The sequence below is a fragment of the Rhinoraja longicauda genome, chromosome 7 (assembly GCF_053455715.1).
Source record: "Rhinoraja longicauda isolate Sanriku21f chromosome 7, sRhiLon1.1, whole genome shotgun sequence".
Taxonomy (NCBI): Eukaryota; Metazoa; Chordata; class Chondrichthyes; order Rajiformes; family Arhynchobatidae; genus Rhinoraja; species Rhinoraja longicauda.
Window position 1 is genome coordinate 57,964,966 of NC_135959.1, and position 20,049 is coordinate 57,985,014.

The 20,049-nt window shown below is 38.4% G+C and overlaps 1 protein-coding gene across 11 annotated transcripts in view; it reads right to left on the bottom strand.

The window, feature by feature from the left end:
- picalma (phosphatidylinositol binding clathrin assembly protein a) overlaps positions 1 to 20,049 on the bottom strand; it is a 113,494-nt gene that overhangs the window by 29,164 nt on the left and 64,281 nt on the right. For 5 of the 11 annotated variants that reach the window (XM_078402658.1, XM_078402655.1, XM_078402654.1 and 2 more), the window contains exons 10-14: positions 18,605 to 18,731; positions 17,113 to 17,252; positions 14,206 to 14,306; positions 7,622 to 7,768; positions 1,788 to 1,868 (exon numbers count right to left, since the gene is read on the bottom strand). In XM_078402658.1, coding sequence (XP_078258784.1) covers positions 1,788 to 1,868; positions 7,622 to 7,768; positions 14,206 to 14,306; positions 17,113 to 17,252; positions 18,605 to 18,731 — 596 coding nt within the window. The remainder of the gene's footprint in view (positions 1 to 1,787; positions 1,869 to 7,621; positions 7,769 to 14,205; positions 14,307 to 17,112; positions 17,253 to 18,604; positions 18,732 to 20,049) is intronic. The other 6 variants (XM_078402653.1, XM_078402663.1, XM_078402660.1 and 3 more) reach the window with 3 other exon arrangements.

Genomic DNA, 20,049 nt, shown 5'->3' on the forward strand with positions numbered 1-20,049 from the left:
ACCAGAGGTCAGGATTGAACCGAGGTCGTTGGAGGTGCACGGCAGCAGCTCTACTAGCTGTGCCATCATAGTTAGGGTAGAATAATTATTCTGAAAGCTCACAAAACAAAATACTTAAAATTATAATGCAAAATAGAACATTCTTACCAGTCAAATCTAAAAATAGGTGTACTATTCAATCAAGTTCAAAAAGTAAGCCTGTCATTGCCATCATCTAATAATTACACCAAATCACTACAGCGACTGATATTAGAAATAAGCATTCAAGCATCTTGCAGTCTTTTCAACTGATGACGCCAAGCAACTGGAAACCGATGTAGAGCTATTATTTCATTTTCAGATCAGCCACTTTGTCTAATATCCAATGGAAATTGTTTATTATTACTGAACTATTTATAACAAAATATGTGAACAGTACTTCAAATTTAGCACAGTATAGAATAGACAACTGTCACGGAAAATGTGCAAATTTCTCAATGCTACTTTCCAAAAAAAGTCATTTTCTGATTTAGGTACTTTAAATTATTATTTTAAAATATTATTCAGGTACTCGTACTACGTGATCAGCTACTATGAAAACCCCAATGATCACAAGATTTTATTTTAGAACCAACAGCTAAACTTCCATAAAATGTAGCCAATAGAACATAGTACAGTAGAGCACAGCACAGGAACTGGTCTTTCATCCCACAATGTTTGCGCTGACTATGATGCCAAGTCCAACTCTCCTCTGCCTGCATTTAATCCATATCCCTCTATTCCCAGCATATCCATATGCTTTTCTAAAAGCCTCTTAAATGCCCCTAACATATCCACATTCACCACCACCCCTGGCAATGCATTCTCGGCACCCTCTACTGCATATTAAAAACAATTGGTCTGCACATCTTTTATATTTTACAACTCTCACTTTAACGATTTTCCCTCTTGTCTTAGACATTTTCATCCTGGGAAAATGACCGTTTATCCTTTCGTAAAATTTTAATTTGGACAAACAACTCTTTTAGATCTTTGGGAGACAGACGGACAATTTTCAAATACAACCCAAAGAATTCCCTAACCCCACCTCCTTTCTCTCAATGATTTCTGATGCCGTGCAAAACAAATTATGAAATCCGGTTAAATCATTAAGGTAACCCAACCCTTTAGGAGCACATTCCCAGTTAAATAACACAAGAGATCTGCTGGAAATAATTTCTTTAAAGACAAAATATATGCCACAGGCTCTCATTTTGCAAGCACGAAACAGAATTAGATGCAAGAGGAAATTTTCCCCATTATAATCGGAAATGCAGTTTTACATTTTAAAAGGAAAGGATTCATACTTGGATATTTCCACTGGTTTAAGATCGGGCATATTACCACCGTACATTTATATGATGACTCGCCCAATACAGTTTAGCCCTATTACTCAACCACATTATCGGAATAATCACTGATAATTATTAGTAATAAGAGGGAAAAGGTATGATTTGCATTGAATAGTTTTTATAGTTTTTTGTTAGTAAAATCAAAATTCGATAATGCAACTTCCAGTGTGGTATGCAAGATAAATGTTAATAGTATTATTAAAGCAGGAATGGTGAAGGTATTGCAAGATATATTTCAGAAGTGGGAAAATGTATTCGATGATACACATCTGATTACACATCTGATTACAAATTTTCAATGATTAGAAAGTAAATGCACAATTTAATTGATTTTACATGCACAGGACAATTCAGCAAACATCAATAAAAAGACTTGACCAACAGCAATCTCAGAATGAGAAACCAGATAAAACCTACCTGCAAATAGACCAGCTACAGCAGGGGACTCTGTTCTAAACTGGGAAGCATTAGAATAGGCTGGAGGACCACTGAAGGAATCTGACAGATAAATTGTGCAGAGAAAAGATCAGAAAGATAAGCAGCAGTTAATCAGCCAAGGATTGGAGGCTAAACAAGCAGAAATAGCATACAAATAGTTGAAAATGAACTTCCATAAACACTAGTTTACTAACCCATTACTTAATATGCTTCAAGGATACTCACATCGATAATCAATTCTTAAATTATTATTTGCAATATTTTCATTTGACTACCAAATTTAAGACCATTTAGCTTATTTCTGATTATTCTCTGTTAGTCTTTAATGTCTTCTGCTAGATTAAGCCTCAAGGACATTGGTAAAGCAGAGAATTGATTTCCAATGAATAAAACAAACAGGAGCCAATAGTACAGTTTCTAATTTTAATAGCACTTTGAAAGAAATGGCCTGAACTAAATGATATTCAATTGTTGATGAAACATTTGACACAAATGAGAATGTCTAAAATGGAAGAGAACAATGTAATCCTCTTCCAAGTATTATGAAAAAGAAAGATAAAGGCAAAAATGAAGATATTGCATTTTAATATATATAGGACTATATCCAAAGCAGCTGCTTTTGAAGCGCACACCCTTGTTCTGCAGGCAGAACATCAGTCTTTTAGCATACAGATGAGTCAATCATTACAAGTTGCAAGGTCATTTTATGTTCTTCTTTTGCAAGTATGGTCATGGGAATAATATTGAAAAACAAGGATACTTGCTCAATTTCTTTCCAACTGGAATTCCTAATAATTTGCCTTTGTAGATTCATTAGCATAGGAAATGTGCCTCACAAGTAGGCATGGTAAAAAGCAAAAGCAAATCATAAAATAAATTTATTGAGGTGTACCAATGTAGGTCAAAGAATAAGAGATGGTGCAAAGCCAGGGATAATTTAACAAATCTATGACTGGATGTTACACAAGTCTAAGGGAACTAATTTCAAAATAATCACACAGTAAGTATACTTGGTACAATCAGTCTTCTTTCTTTCCGTGATATCAAAGATATGGATGAGAATGTACAACGCATAATCAGTAATTTTTCCAGACAACATTAACATAGGTGATGTTATAGATAGTGAAGATAGTTATGAAGTATTTCAGTGAAATTGTGATCACCTGGACAAGTGACCTGATGAATGACAAATGAAGTTAAGATTCAAATAAGTGCAAAATGTTGCATTTTGAGAAGTCAAACCAGAGCACGACCTTCACAATGAATATTAGGACTCTGGGGAGTGTGGTAGAGCAGAGGGATCGAGAAGGACAAGTAAACAGTTCCATGAAAATGGAAGATAGATAGGGTGGTGAAGGCAGCTTTTGGCATACTGGTCTTCATTAATCAGGGAATTGAGTATAGAATACAGACATACGGAACTGCACATAGTGGTTAACAACAGAAAAGCAAAGTGCTGGAATAACTCAGTGGGTCAGCCAGCATCTGTGGATATGGAAAGGTGATACTTCCATTCAAAACCCTTCTTAAGACCGATCATAGTAGGGGTTGAGAAAACTGGAAAGGAGGTGGGGTGGGACAAAGCCTGGCAGTAATAGGTATATCATATCATATCATATCATATCATATATATACAGCCGGAAACAGGCCTTTTCGGCCCTCCAAGTCCGTGCCGCCCAGCGATCCCCGTACATTAACACTATCCTACACCCACTAGGGACAATTTTTACAATTTTTACATTTACCCAGCCAATTAACCTATATACCTGTACGTCTTTGGAGTGTGGGAGGAAACCGAAGATCTCGGAGAAAACCCACGCAGGTCACGGGGAGAACGTACAAACTCCTTACAGTGCAGCACCCGTAGTCAGGATCGAACCTGAGTCTCCGGTGCTGCATTAGCTGTAAAGCAGCAACTCTACCGCTGCGCTACCGTGCCGCCCTTTAGATACAAGTGAAATGGGTATTGTAGATACAAGTGAAGAGGGTGGACAAAGGCTGGAGATAAAAAAAAATGACACAAAAGGATGCAAGAATAAGGAGGGAAGAGGAATGAAATGTGAAGCCAGAGCAAGAGATTTTGGTAGGAGATAGGAGAGGAAGGCAGGATAGTGGGAGAAATGAATGCGCACTCAGTGGGGCACAGGGAAGAGAGGAAGAAAACAAAGAGGGACGGGTGTTACCTGGAGCACATAAGACTGAGATGTATAAAATCATGAGGGGAATAGATAGGGTGAATGCACAGTCTTTTTCCCAGGGTAGGGTTAATTTAGAACCAAATCAAGGGTATACTTTTCAGCTGAGAGGGGCAAGATTTAATAGGAATCTGAGGGGTAACATTTTTCATACAGAGGATAAGGGTTATATGGAACAAGTTGCCAGAGATAGTAGTTGATGCAGGCACATTTTTTTTTTAAACGTTTCGACAGATTTAGAGGGATATATTGGGCAAACATAGGCAAATGGGATTAACTTAAATGGGGCATCTTGGTACGCATGGACAAGTAGGCCAAAGAGCCTGTTTCCATGCTCTATGATTGTACCTTTTAAAAGCAAAACAAAGCAGAAAGGTGTGGTTAAGAATGATAGATGCCATTGAGATCCTGGAGATAACAATGTAGGAGATAAAGAAGAAGCCACTACTGAGAAGAACCAACTATACTTCACAATCTATAGCAAAGCCATCTTTCTGGAAATAATTGAACTGTAAGAGGGCTCGGCAAACACTGAAGACTAGAACAATGGGCGATGAGCCACTTAAGTTAATTGCCCCTACTGTATGTGTCCATTAAGACGCTCAGTGGAGTTACTGGGTACGTGAAAGAGAATAGATTACATGGAAATAAGTGGCAGAAGTAAACTGAATCAAGGGTGCTTAGAGCTGCCAAAGACTCAATAGGCCAAATGGTTTCTGTGTCATAATGGAATATGACAAAAAAGTATGAAATAGATTTTCGAAAGCCAAAATTCTTCTTGAAAAAGGCAGCATATTGATTAAAAAGGCCATAAGTATTGTGTTTTAAAAATATGAACAGAGCATGTGAGAAAGTAGATCAGTATATTATATAGATCAGTTACAGTTTTGGATACAAGAAATAACAGATCTGTTTTCTACCCTCTTCTACACTACGGCAGAGAGGGGAAAAGGTTTCCTAGCTTCTCCAATTCTTGTTGAAAAGCGAGGACTTCTGACCACTTTCTGAATATTCTGGATTGCCTTTTACCTCCACCATTTCTCAGTCACCTTCTTTCTTTCCACATTAGGTGCCAAAACCCAGCTAATGGTAATGCAGGATTGGCTGGCACCCTACTATTGGCTGGTTGATATTGCTTCCGCCACCCCAATATTCTTCTTAGATATGTCTTTGGCATGGACTAGTTGGGCCGCAGAGCCAGTTTCCATGCTGTATGACTTCAGTAGTTTGTCACTGGTTTTGTTCACTGCTTTGTTGTTGAAGGTTAAGCCTGACATAATAGCAAGCTATTAGGAAGATCATTTGTATACAGTTATTCTCAGTGTTTGATGCATTGGCTGATGGGGCCAGATTGGTGACACTCAATTTATTTATTGTCCATCTTTGTATAACTCACTTCAATTTCACTCCGTTCAATAGCTGGTGGTGGTCAGGGGTACTAGCAAAATTTTCTGAAACAAATGTGAGCTGCACATTCTTCTTTTCTAACTGACATTGTTTCTGTTCTCTCAGAAGTTATTTAATGTTGTAGTTTTCATGTGCTTTATTCAGCCTGGAGCTGTTCTCTTTGAGTTGATCTTCACAACCTGCAAATAAAACTTGATTATGTGCAAAAGCAAGCTTATTTGATGTGTTTTATTCTTTCATGGGGTACTCTTTTGTAAATGTCAGCACCATTTCCAATGAATAGAGAGAGATGATAAAGCACATCCTATCCGTGCACAGCTGTAGTTGCAAAACTTGGAGAAGCTCCTGTTTTCATTCTTACAACACAGCAATTCCCTTTATAACAGTGGATCACTTGATCACTGATGCCATTGAAACCAGAGTATAAATTCACTGGAGCAACAAATCAAAGCTATTTCAAGAAATTTAAGATAGCGGGAAAATTTACTTTATAGCAAAAAGAGGCTATGGGGTAATTTATATATGTTTTAAAAATAAAATAAAAGATTTCAGTCTTGTAAACATGGAGAAAATGATTTCCTTTAGTTCTGGAATCAATGAATTTTAAAGGGATTATGTGAAATTTCTTTGTGCACCAATGTGTTTCCATGGGGTGTACCACAAAATACATATTACACCCCTTAAAACAAAAACATTTGAAATTGAGGAAGGTACAAGCTATGCAGACACAGACAGATGATAGAAGAGTTGCTCAAGAAAGGTGTGGGTACAATTGCCCAAAAGAGTTTTCTTCTCTGCAGCACTCTTCTATATTTATTTCATGAAACAGCAGACAAAGGGGAACCAGACTTGGTCAACAATAATGGACACTGCAGAAAGGCTGCACTTCAGGCCATAAAATAAAAGCAATGTTACTGCCTTAGGTGTAGAAAGACCAGAAATTTGACCAAATTAAGAAAAAGTATATCGAAAACTTGGAAACGGAGTAAAGATAAAGTGACATTGCCAATTTCTACATTAAACATCATTATCACGTAGAAACAAAAAACTCCAGACGCTGGTGAATATACACGAGGTGCTGGAGTAACTCAGCAGGTCAGGCCGGGTCTCTGGAGAACATGGACAGGTGATGTTTGTACCTGCATTTGGATCAGCATGGCTTCAAGAATAAGTAGCCATGCATTTGGTTGCTCTTCATCAGTGCAGAAATATGGTATTCCTGCTCATTTTCTTTTCCTGATTGCTATTGCACCTTTTACCTATTGTTTGTAGATTCAATGTTATTGGCTTGCTTTCAGCACCTGCAGGTGCACTGGATCAGAGTTTAAACCGGGTGAGCATCTACATGAAAGCAAGAACTGTATTCATATCCAAAATAAATAATTTTAAAAAAATGATTGTTCCATAATGTTTTTTGATATGTCAATGAAAATAGCCAAAGGTGATGGACAAACTACAAACACAAAGGCCACCCATTTAACAGGGATGGAATGGGATTTGTGCAGAAGCGGTTATATGTGATATATATCCAGAGATAGAGGCATGCAGTTTGATCAAGCTGAAACCACGATCCTGGTGTAGGAGTTCATTACATGGATACACAAGACCAACCAGTGAAGCATGTAGATTAAGATATTTCCTGCAGAAATAGAGTCAATAACAGTAGTTATGCAGGTTCAATCCCTCAAAAAAAAAGGCCCACAATGAAATGTAGAAGATTGGTCAGTAAATTAAGGATAAATTTATGATTAATGAATTAATAATTTATAACCAATGTGAATAAAATAGACTTTTGATATGAACTGAGCGACAGCTGCATATATTTTTCTATCCTACTGACCTCGTGTGTCATTAACAATGCCAAGAGCAGTGCTTAATTATCCCTGTAGATGTTGGACTATTCACTCACTAGTGAGAAACAAGCCTCACTCAGCTACCTAATGTTTTAATTTACTTCCAATTATAATTTCCAAGTTGAGAAAAAAAGTATGATACTGGAAAGCCCTTCCATTGGTGTACCCAAGACCAAAAGGTCTATCCGAGGAGTGTATTCATATTTTGTGGCCACAGAATAAATTGGCTCAGTGAAAGGATTGAAATGATCTGGGGAATCAAGAAATTAAATGCATTCATAGGCACTCAAATAAATTTAAGTAATTAAGGATATTTTACATTTTTCCTTGCAGAAAATATAAATAGTTAACTTATTACCAAACATTTCATGGCTATGCGTCCTAGAAGTATAGATCACACCATCTGAGAAGGCGACAGTGGTGTTTAGAACTTCATCAGCTTTTGCAAGAAAAGGATTTAAGCTTGGAATGGTTTCATCAGCAGCATCAGAAGTGGAGAAAGGATCTATAAACATCAACAATAAATAAAGCAGAAAGAAAGACAAGGAAAAAGGCAAAGAAACAATGTCAAAAGACAAAATTATTCAATTAAGGGATTTTCATTCAATTAAAATGATCCATTATAATAGTTCATGCTGATTCTAAGTTCTTCATGTTAAATTTGTAAAATTATTAGCTAGGAGTCAAAAAATGTTTTCAATGTAATCACCTCTACAGACGAACTTTGCATTATACTGTCTGATTGATAGTTTCTAGACATTTTATTCTTTCTTCCAAGGAACTTTAAATATTTCCACAAATAAATACAATTCTTTAAGTTTTATACAATGCCTACTCAGAGGGACGGATTTAGCACTAACAGTACATACATGTTGCTACTTATGCTGCTCCCTTTATTTCACCCGATATAATCACTTTCAATAGGAACTTGCATATTTCAATGTATCCTGAAATATCCTTAATATAAACCATATTAAATGTAATCTTCGACTGCTGATTAATTACTTCGCAACTTGAATCCCTCCCACGAGCCAGAAAATGTGACGACAAATGAAAGACCTACTCTGAAATTAGAGTGAAATACATCATATTACTAGAATGTGACATGCTAAATGCAGTTCTTGTGCAAACCCGAGAATCTTACATGGAGTGAACAATTTGCAGGATTTGTATCAACCTCAAAAGATGATTCTAAATGTCTGCACTTTCCAAAGATACCCACTTCCTCACGACAAACCCACAGTGAATTTAAAACAGGAATATTAGCATTTCTTGGTCTCCTGAATTTTCACCGAAAATCATTTCAAGAATTCTTCAAGAATTTATGATTTGGGTAATAATTTATTTTATAGTACTTCCAAACTATATGCAACAGGTTTATGCAATTAACCCAAAAGGTGTTTTTAATTACGTCGTCGATATGGAAGTTGCATGCTCTGGAGTCAAGCCAAAAACACAGTATTTGGATGTTCAATCCCAAAAAACAGAAGCCAGCTTTATAAATGGATCATGAACGGTGAAATTATGAGAGCAGAAATTATGCTGCACATGTGCAATTAATCTATTCATATATATTTTTTATGCCTTAACTTTGCATTCCAATTCTTTTGATTAAGATTTCCTTTGAATATTTGCCCGTTTCCACATCTTGAAAGGTCAACTTTCAAAGGACCTTGATGAATTTCAAGCTAGAACTAAACCTCCAAATGACTAATGTACAGCACATGTTTCAATTATTTATTGTAGGGAACAACTTAAGTAACCAACAGTAAACTTGAGAAAATTAAATAAAGGTCTCCACATTGTCAATTCCTCACCAGTATTTAAACAAATTACAATTTTCTGGGTAAATAGAAATCCATTCATCCATATTATTGCTCTCTTGAAAACTGGGTCGCAAAATTTCACTTGATAATTTCATCATCCATTGAAATGTTTCATAACTAATAAGAAAGTTTATTAGCAACAAGATTTGCCTTTAGTAGGATGTCATGATTTTCCTGGTCGCATTTACTCCGATTCCAGAACAATTTCCATTTCTCTAGGGGCAGCATGGTGGCGCAGTGGTAGAGTTGCTGCCTCAAGGGTGCTGTCTGTACGGAACATACGTTTTCCCTGCAACTGTGTGGGTGTTCTCCTGGTGCTCTGGTTTCCTCCCACGCTCCAAAGATGGAGTGATGGTTTGTAGGTTAATTGGCTTTGGTAAAGATTGTAAATGGTCCCTAGTTTGTAGGGTAGTGCTAGTGTATGGGGATCGCTGGTTGGCACGGACACGGTGGGCTTAAGGGCCTGCATCCGTGCTGTATCTCTGAACTAAATTAAACTAAAACTAAAGATGCTATCATCTAACCACTGGTCAGGCAGTTACTACTGCTGCTACCTCCACTTGTCAGCTTGGAAAGTGGGCAGATGAGCAGATTCTGTCATACATTGTCGAACCTCTGTTCACTGGTGCAGCAGGGAACTGAATCAACAGGCCTTAATGTCAACTAATGAACCTTTATTGCATTGTTCCAGCCTCGACTGTCAATTTTTTTTAAAATCAATCTTAAATGGCTTGATGGTGGGATAATTCTGACTTAGAGACTCAGCAATGGAACAGGGTCTCTGGGATTTGGGGCAATGAGGATGCAGGATAGAACATAGAAAGCCTTTGGTAGCATAAGCTAATGAAGTTACAAAGATGTTGTGGTTTGATATTTTATCAAGACTGAAACATTTTCACCTAAATTTTGCTTTTTCAAAACCAAATGTTAATATTGTTTTCCTTTCAAAAGCACTCGAAGGTGACACTCAAGGAACACTAATAAAATGTGGCATTGGCTCAAACAAGAACCATCAGTAAATAGTATTTGAAGCCCTAATGGAATTATACATCTCAGAAAATCCTCTATTACACTGGATTCTCATTCTTTTTGCATCTTCCTTATTCAAAATGAGAGGCACAATGCAAAGAACTATTGGCCAATTCATTTCGAATCTGATAGAGGGCAAATATTAGAAGCTATAATTAATGATACAATCAGAACACTTAGTAGAATTCAACATAATCAGACAATGTCAACATAGGTTTGGAAAAGTAAATTATCTTTGACCATACGATTGGTGTTCATTAAATAAGTAAAACAAGCTGTGGATAAAGGGGAAATCAATGGATGTGTTGATTTTTGATAACCAGAAACCAATGATGTTGCAATGTTCTTGCAGAGTATAAATGTTCATTGTGCAGAAGGCAAACTTTTGGCATGGATAAAAGACTGTCAAACTAGAAACAGTTCTGTTTCTCTTGGCAATATTTAACAAATGCCATGCCACAGGGACCAGTACTAGAGCATTATTTTTTTAATAATTTATTTAAAAAACAGAAGAAAACATGGTTGCTCTATTTCCTTTTTGTGTAAAGGAAAAACATGTCTAAACAAAATCAAATTCTGTAAATATCTAGGTCAGGAAGTGAAACCAGGCTTGTAAATTTGCAGACAACACTAAAATTGCTGGGAGAGTGCACTGTGAAAGTGGTTATTTAAGATTACAATGGGATCTTGAACAACTGTGCCAATGACCTGAGGAATGCCGATGAGATTTAATTCAAATAAATGTGAAGTGTTGCATTTTGGTAAGACAACCAGGGCAGGACTTACACAGTAAATGGTAGGGCTCTGGTGAAGTGATGCAGAACAGAGAGAACTAGGGATGCAAGCACATAGTTCCAAGAAAGTGGCAATATAGGTAGACAGAGTGGTGAAGGTGGCATTTGGCACACTTGCCTCCATCGGTCAGGGTATTCAGTGTAGGAGTCGGGACATAATGTTACTCATGTACAAGATGTTGGTACAGCCACATTTGGAGTACTGTGTACAGTCCTGACTGCCCTGATGTAGGAAAATTATTAAATTGGAAAGGGTGCAAAGATATGAGGATATCACTAGGTCTGAGGGGTTCGAGATATGAGAGGTTAGATGCTCTCGGACCTTTTTGCCTTTGAGCATAGGAGGCCAAAAGTGACATTATAGAGGTTAATAAAATCATGAGGGCCAGAGATAAGATAAATTAACAGTCTTTTCCCCAGGGCGGGGGCAGGGGGTGAGGGGGAGGGAATTGAGTCTAATTTTAGAGGGTATAATATAGGTTTAAAGTTAAAGAGTTAAAAGGCACATGAGGGGACAATCTTCTTACACAGAGGTTAGTGCATATCTGGAATAACTTCCAGAGGAAATGGTAGAGAGGTGTACAATTATAGAATTCAAGACATTATGGCAGGTACATTAAAGGAAAGGATTGGAGAGTTGTGAGCCAGGCACAGCCAAGTGAGACTAGCTTAGTAGGACAACTTGGATAGGTTGGACTGAAGAGCCTGCTCCCATGCGGTTTAACTATGTGGCTGTGTTCTTCATCTGCGAGGCATTTTCTGACACTACCTTGTGGGAAGCCACGTTAGTCACAGCCAACTCTTGAAAGCAAACTCTTGAAAGCAAACCCTCATCCATTACTCAAAAATCACCACTCTTTAAACAATTAGGTATCTGAACACCTTCAACATCACCCTTCTCCTATGAACGGCAATCCTCAACCCAACCCAAAATGTCATTCATCCATAAACTCCAAAGATGCTGCCTGACCCGCTGAGTTACCCGAGAAATGTTTATCTTTTTTCTCAAATCCCACCCCTTTTCTGAACATCTCCACTTCCTGAATCATTTTACAATAGTCAGGGAGTTTCTTCCCAGCTGTTGTCAGGCAACTGGATCATCCCTACCACAACCAGAGAGCAGTGACTATCTACCTCTTTGATGTCGCTCGGATTATCCTTGACCAGACTTTGCTGGCGTGCACAAATCGTTATTCCCTTATCATGTATCTGTACACTGTAAATGGATTGATTGTAATTATGTATTGTCTTTCTGCTGACTGGTTAGCACGCAACAAAAAGCTTTTCAGTGTACCTCGGTACACGTGACAATAAACTGAACTGAATAATCTACCAGCCTTGCGCATCAGAGAAAATGCTTCACATGAAGAGCACACCAGCACAGCAAGTACTGAAGTGGGCCTGGTAAAGTAGGGATTCGGCGATGACTGCCAAGCCAAATCGACACAGTGACATCATGTCCAAATTTTATTGTCCTATAGTACCGTGAAAAAAATTAAAATTGACAACATTTATTGTTTATGTCGGAGAAACCTAGTCCATCCCACCGTCTAATATTGTCATTAGCTATTAACAGCAGTTATTTGTCATTGCCGATAAAATGGCTTATTGTGAAAGAAAATCATCCCACAAAGGGGTTTGTGTTACAAAAAAAAAAAAAAAAATCACGATATGGATAGTTCTCTAGGAAAACAAACCCATCCATAACGCAGGGCTCATCTGCAGTGTGTTTTCATAAGTATCCCAAGCCAAGTGCAGAGCAAATCTTTTCAACCGGATGGCTAAACTATCATAATCTTCAAACAATTACACAGCACACTTTACTGCTCAGAAACATTTTATTACCATTTTGCTTCCTTTTGTCTGAAGGTTACTGCAAATTCCCATGGAAATTATCTACACTAAAGATCAAAGTATGAACTATTTGGCACACTCACAATCGTAAGGGAACTAGGGTTCCCTCACTAATGGCTTTACTTTCCACAAAGAAAACAATTAGAAACAATCAACCAATCAAAATTACAAATTGCATATTGCTGATCTTAGGGGGCACGCAACCTACCCCGTTCCCATTTCTTATATTCAAATGCAGGGTGAAAAACTACAGTGGGTTCAAAGTTGTGGACTGAACAGTTTAGTTGCAAGCAATCTGGTTTTGCTGTAAAAAATTGCCAAGACCATCAATAGAATTGGTGGCTGAGTAACTCTAGATCTTAAACAATAGCTTCAACTTCTCTGAAGTTAAGATACAGGAAATTGCAGATCCACGTCTCAATGTCAGATCGGTTAGGTTGTGGCAACATAGAGAGATGACCAGATAGCGCTGGGTGTCAGTGCACAGATGGAACCTGACCTAATGCACACTGGCAATCTTGCTCAGGAGTAAGGCATTTAGAAGGCATGTCCAGGAGTAAAAGCCAAACATTATAGCATCTTTGAAAAGATTCACAATTATAGCTTATCAACACAAAATTAAAATATAAACAAATGTTGGTAGAAATTCTGCTCCTAAATAAAGGTCGATTTATAACTTTATTCCAATGAGCCTTGAAATGACCCAGTTTCAGTTGTGAAAGGGATGGAGCAGAGCATAGCTAGTGACACATTTATTTTCAGGAAGAAAATAAGCCACCGACAACTTTTAAAGATGTTTGTGGTTTAACTTTATATGAAGTCGGTTATGCCTCCCTGGCCTCAGGAAGATTGGAAGATAAACAGATGTGAGGAGCAATGGCCATTAAGTAACTTGAGTGCATGGCTGTGCATCAGGAATGGTAAAGTGTTTAGTTCCAGTCTAAAGAGCCGTCTTCCAACCCTACCACATCCCATGATGCATTTACCTCTAACCCAACCCAAAGTAACATTCTGTTAATCCTTAAACCACGTCCCAAGCCCCTCAAAAAACAGATCCTTCCTTATCTTTTCCTAGTATGATGTAGCCTTTTCTACCCAACATCCAGGTGGTCTAAGGCCAACCTGGACATGCTGATCAGGTGGGAAATTCAATAAATTTGTAAAGCACCAAACCTGCAGAATAAAACAGCATTAAATGGTATCAGACATTGCTTTTATTTCCTCCCAAATTTAATTTCTATAGTTTAGATATCCAATACAAATTCTTCACACTTTGCCTGATTTAATTGTATGAAATATTAACATATTAATGCATTTAGTTTCAATTTCAATGGTAACAATTTTTACATTCATATTCAGATCAAACCTTCCAAATATTTATGTGTAAGATTTCTTTGAAATGATGAATACCATTTTGCTTTGGTTTTGTGACACCTTACCTCCCCACGTATTAGCTGCCAGGGGTACGGCTGAAACAGAATGCATGGATGGTTGAAATGTTGGCTGTAGATCAAGCAAATCATTTGGCAGTTTGGACGTACTGTAGGGAAAAAATTAAAACAGAACTTACATCCAGTACGCCAGGTGAGTGCACACAATGTGAAGTATTTAGTTTCAAATCTTATTGGATTTTACAAAATAATCCTCCAAGAAGTTAATTTTAGAAAGAAATATCAAAACCCACCCTGCATTTTAATTTTAGGTTTGAAAATTTGCTGCAGATCAAATGAGATGACAACTACTTGGTTCATTCATTCCTTTCCACCTGTTCCACGGGTACTTTCCTCTACCACTGCAGGAGATGCAACACCTGTCCCTTTTCCTCTTTCTCTTCCATCCAGGGGCCATAGCAGTCCTTCCCTGTGAAGCAGTGGTTCGTGTGCTCCTCTTCCAACCTTGTCTAAGGCATTCCATGTTCCCGATGTGGACTCATTTACGGAAGCACGACCAAGCACAGACACAGATATTTCGTCGAACACATGTACTGAGCTGTCAAGACCTGCTAACTATTTTAATTCTCCGTCCCAATCCAACCTTTCTGTCCTAGGCATTCTCCGTTGCCAGGGTGAGGCCACTCACAAACTGGAATAAGAGCACTAAATATTCTGCTTGGGTTGCCCATAACCCAAAAGTATGAATATTGAATTCTCCAATTTCAAGTATCGCCACCAGGTCCCTCTCTTTGCCCTGCCCCTTCAAGCCCCACATTTCTCCCACCATTTCAGTGAACATGCTTCTTTCCCCTTCTTTGTACACTCATTTTCCATTCCAAATCTGGCTTCTCCCTTTTATCCCCCCCCCCCACCCCATTCCCCTCCCACCCACAACACTTGTTCCAGCCTTCACTCCCCTTTTTTTCTTATTTGATGCACTTTATTTTCTCCATATCACCTAGTGCCTTGGTTACCTACCCCATCCATCTGCCAGTTACCACCCCCCACCTCACATATTCACCTGTCACTTGCCAGGCTGTGTCTCACCCCCACCAATCTTTTTCAGCTTTCTCCCTCCTACTCCAATCAGCAAAGGGGCCCAACCCGAAAAGTCATCTGTCCATTCCCTCCACAGATGCTGCCTGATCCAGAGTTCCTTCAGCATTTTGTTTTTTTCATCATCGTTGGACAAGTTGAGAATGATAACTATTCGATATTAAGAGGTCAATCCTAATTGCAAATACAAATGGAAAAACATAGCAGTAGTTCAGATTTTGGCGCAAAAGCACTCAGTATGTGAACAAGGATACATTGTTGGAACATGGCATTCGAGCTCAGAGACCAGATGAGAAATCATTTTGCTTCTGAATAATTCTGAAAGAGAACTTGTTTCATTATTGTTGCCCCCTCGTTCCCTAAAATACCTCAGTACCTTGCTTGGATCCAATTTCATGGCTTCAGTTTCTCCACAATCTTCTTTTGTTTCTGTGCAATTCTTTGTCATTGAGGAAGGCTTGCCTCCAGTCTTCTTATGCGTTCTGTGGTGACTAATGAAACCAATGGGGGCAGGCGGGAGAGTGCATGTTTTTCTGAGACTGAGGGGCAGGTAGGTGTATGGTTTGAGTTCACCCACTCCTTCTGCAGAACTTCTGTACGTTCCAATACATGATCACAAGGTTCTCAATACCAACCGGCGTGTTCCTTCTCCACTTCAAGCAGATACAGGCCAGAGATTCCCAGGGGTCAGTAGGATCGCTGAGGTTCAAGGAAACTTTGAGCGCATCCTTGAATTTCTTTTCTGCGTCTACATCTTGCATGACAGAGCTTGGAAAACAGTTCCGGTTTTGAGAATTTTAAGTCACCAAAGTGAAGCACATGGAATGTCCAACAAAGTCAACTGAAACGTGACTCGGGTCTCAATGCTGTTGGCCTTGGACAGGACACTGACATCGGTTTGTTTATCCATCTCACAAAATGAGAATTTTACCAAGCCAGCACTGCTGATATTTTTCCTGTGCCATAATACCCCACTCAAGGACATTTCTTACATACAAACTATAATCTACAGGCTATCTGACCACGAGGGTGCACATTTGGCAACCAGGCTAGATATTGTCTCTACCCAACACCAGAGATCTAGTATTACAGGAAGATGTTCAGAAATCCTGGACAAATTTCTGATCCCTAATCAAGGAGACAGCACCCAAACAAATGGAATCATTACCAGTCAAGGAAGGCGATACTTCAAATTTCAAAATATACCTACAACACATGAAGAATATTCCAATATCAGTGTAAAATAAATTGATGTCACAGAGCTTATTTAATGTTCTTTAACCATAATTTCTCATCATTTTGTCAATATATCTTTGGTGTGGTTACTTCTATTTAGAATCAAGAATGGGGAACATCAATTTCCATCAAGACAGTGTAATTCTCTGGACTTTTTAAAATCATATGTAACAAACTCAGATAACCTGCCTTCCCTATTTGTATCAGAACAGGTCAGTTCCAATGCAAGGCCATCAACCTTTAATATTTGAAGCTCCCTACCTGCTTGGTATTTCTAGCATTCTTTCATTCCAATTCTCCAGTAATTATGTTCTATATTTCACACTTGACCATTTCCCCCTACGATTTCCTTCTTTTATTTCCCTCTATTTTAACCTTCTCTCCAACCTAAATACTTGCTTTCTCACTTTCCCAGTTACGATGAAAGGTCATTAACACGAAACATTAACAGTTTCTCTCTCCACAAATACTCTTTGGTCCACTGAGTAATTCAGCGATTTCCAGCACCACCAGCATTTTTGCTTTTACAATATTAAGTTTGATTGTGAATCTCACTTCACCACTCAAATTCAGTAGGCAGTTGTAAATTGCCAAGAAATAAAACAGTTGCTGGTTTCATACCTGTTGGAAGAACTAGGGGTAGAGAAGAGGTCTATGGCTGCTGTTGTGTTGATACTTCCACCTGAAGTAGAACTAGGAGATGCCGCTGTAGTTCCAGAAGATGGATAGGATTTCTTTGCAAGTTCCCTCAAACGCTGCTCCTGTTAGAAAACAACTCTAACTATTTAACAGACATAAGAAAACAATTTTAAGAGGGTTAAATTTAATTGGTCAAATGGAAATGGCTTTTCAGCTATGTTATGGATTTTGTTTATCTACCTTTTACATTTTCACAGCAGTTCATATCAATTCAAAGTTCATTTAATCTTGATTTTCTTATGATACTTTACAGTTTTTAATGAAAAATGAGCGAACCTTAGGAAAATCTAGATTTGGACCTAATGAGGCAACATAATTAAACTTGGACATTCCCACTGGTGCAAGGGGTTCTGTGGGACCATGCCAAAGGCTGCACAGAGATCCAGTGAATGGCAAAATATTATTGTCACAATCATAGAAGATTCAGCTCTGTATCTTGGGACCAATTTAGTGCCAAGGCAAGGTTAGAAATTCAAATCACAGATTTGCAGACTACAGTATGAATTTGGGGGATGACAATATGCTTATAGAATTCACAGAAAAGAGTGCAGCCAACAACGAAGCAGTAGCTATCAAAAGCAGTGACTGAAGACTGGTCAAAGATTTGAAATCATGGATGATGAATAGAGGCTTGGTTTGGCAACTGCTCTACCCAAGACCACAAGAAATTGCAGAGAGCGATGGACAGCCCAGTCTATCAAGCAAACTAGACTCTTATCCAATCTATACTTCATGCTACCTTCAGAAAGTAGCCAACATAAACGAAGGACCACTTACATCCCTGTCAAACCCGCTTCTCCCGTCTACTGAATATCTCATAAGCTAAGGATATAGAGCTGATCCTCAAAACGACCTCTTTACAGCTTTTGCACTTTTAAAAATCCGCACTTTCTCTGTAACACCATTTTTTGCACTCAGTTTCCTTTCTCTTTCTGAACTACTGGTTGTCCTCATATTACTTCTTGAACTCATGTATTGTGTGATTTGAACCACCAGCACATAACAGGTTTTCACTGTATTTTGGTACACATGAAAATAATAAACCAATACCATATGGGCAAGGGAAGGAAGAGGTATTTGTTTGGGTGCCTGTAGTTTAATGAGATGGGGTAAAGGGAGAAGGAATAGCTTCCACTGAGAATAAGCTTGGAGGACACAGAGATAAGAGGACAGAAGCAAGAGCAAGTTACCAGTCAGAGGGAGACTGATGGTGGCAAGAGATTCAGCTTGGTAAGGAAAGGGAGCAAGGGAAATAAGCAGATTGAATTTTAAAAATTGCCCAAACCTGTTATGAAAAGCAACATTATTTTCATATTTGAACATATACAATAAGTACACAAGTCCCAAGTAATGTGGCCTTGATGTTCAATTTGTCTTCGACAATAAGAGGAAGAGAAACAAAAACACAACACACCACCTTGAGTGCTTTCAATCGGGCCTGCTCTTCCTCCAAAGCAGCTTGTTTTTCCCTTTCATCTACTCTGCTAAGTGACATGCCAGTGTTAGAAAGTGATGAGACTGCATTTGAAAGGGTGCTAGCCCTGGGGAAGAAAAAGAGAAAGTATAAAAACAACTTAAAATATCTGTACAAAACACACTCACATTACAGGCCTTCAAGACTCAACAAAATCAACATAATTTGTACAATAAACTCATCTTTTTAGACGGAAACCTTCAAATCCATTTTTTCAAATATTTAACTATTTGAGATGAAATTTAGTTTCCCAGAATTAAAGGCAGCAGGCAGGAATGATGAGCGAATGCAACAAATCAATGTATATGCATTCTTAGATTCTGATCCTACAGAAGACCAGCTCACTCCAATAAAGAGAGAATCAGATTCTTTTAATTCAAATCCCATTCAAGAAACGGACACGAGATGCCATGTGCCAAGTGTGATAAAAGATGTGCAGGCCATTTATTCTACTTCCCATATAAAGCACAATTATGTTTCCCTCCTCACCTTCAACACTTTCGTGCATCGCCTATAACGAATGTTCATTATAGGCGATGCACAAGAATGTTGAAGGCAAGACTAGAGGCAAGGTAGTCTAGCAAGTGGCTTACCCGAAACGTCACCCATTCCTTCTCTCCTGAGATGCTGCCTGACCTGCTGAGTTACTCCAGCATTTTGTGAATAAATACCTTCGATTTGTACCAGCATCTGCAGTTATTTTCTTACCCTAGCCTCTCAGTCATCTGCAAGGTACAAAGTGATGGAATTCTCTACACTAACCTACAAGGGTTCAACAGGACAAACAAAAACTGGTCAAAATCATCTGTTTGATCAGCAGTTCAATCATTCTCTCGAGTACCGACATCTGGGCATGCAAAACAATCATTTTCTCCAACACATTGTTTCTAAATCACATTATTTTCTCTTTTAACTCTGCAGCATTCTTTGGTAACAAAGGACACCTTTGTGCTCCCACAATACACAGAATTGTGCCTAAAGCTTTGCTATATATGCAGCGGAATTCTCTTTGTTCATGCTTTGGGCACAGAAAACACACAGATTATGCACTTCAAAGTCAGCCTGCTCCATCATTGAGATAACGTACTGCATCATTGGAGCAGAGAATGCAAGGGTTCTTCAAAATGGAAGTTAACCAGATGCAGTTTTGAAACACTCATATGCTCTAATCTGGCAATCAGTGAACTCAGAAACCTCTTTTGATAATGACGAGGCATTGCCAGCTTTCAAAGCCAAATAATGGCTTTTCTTTGTATCCCAGGTTATTATTTATTTTGAAGTTGCTTTTATATACTTATATTTGTAAAGCCTTTAATCGATTAATGTTTCTCAAACCTAATGCCCTACAGAAAGTTCGGCAAGTTTGTTCAAAGATTACCAAAAAA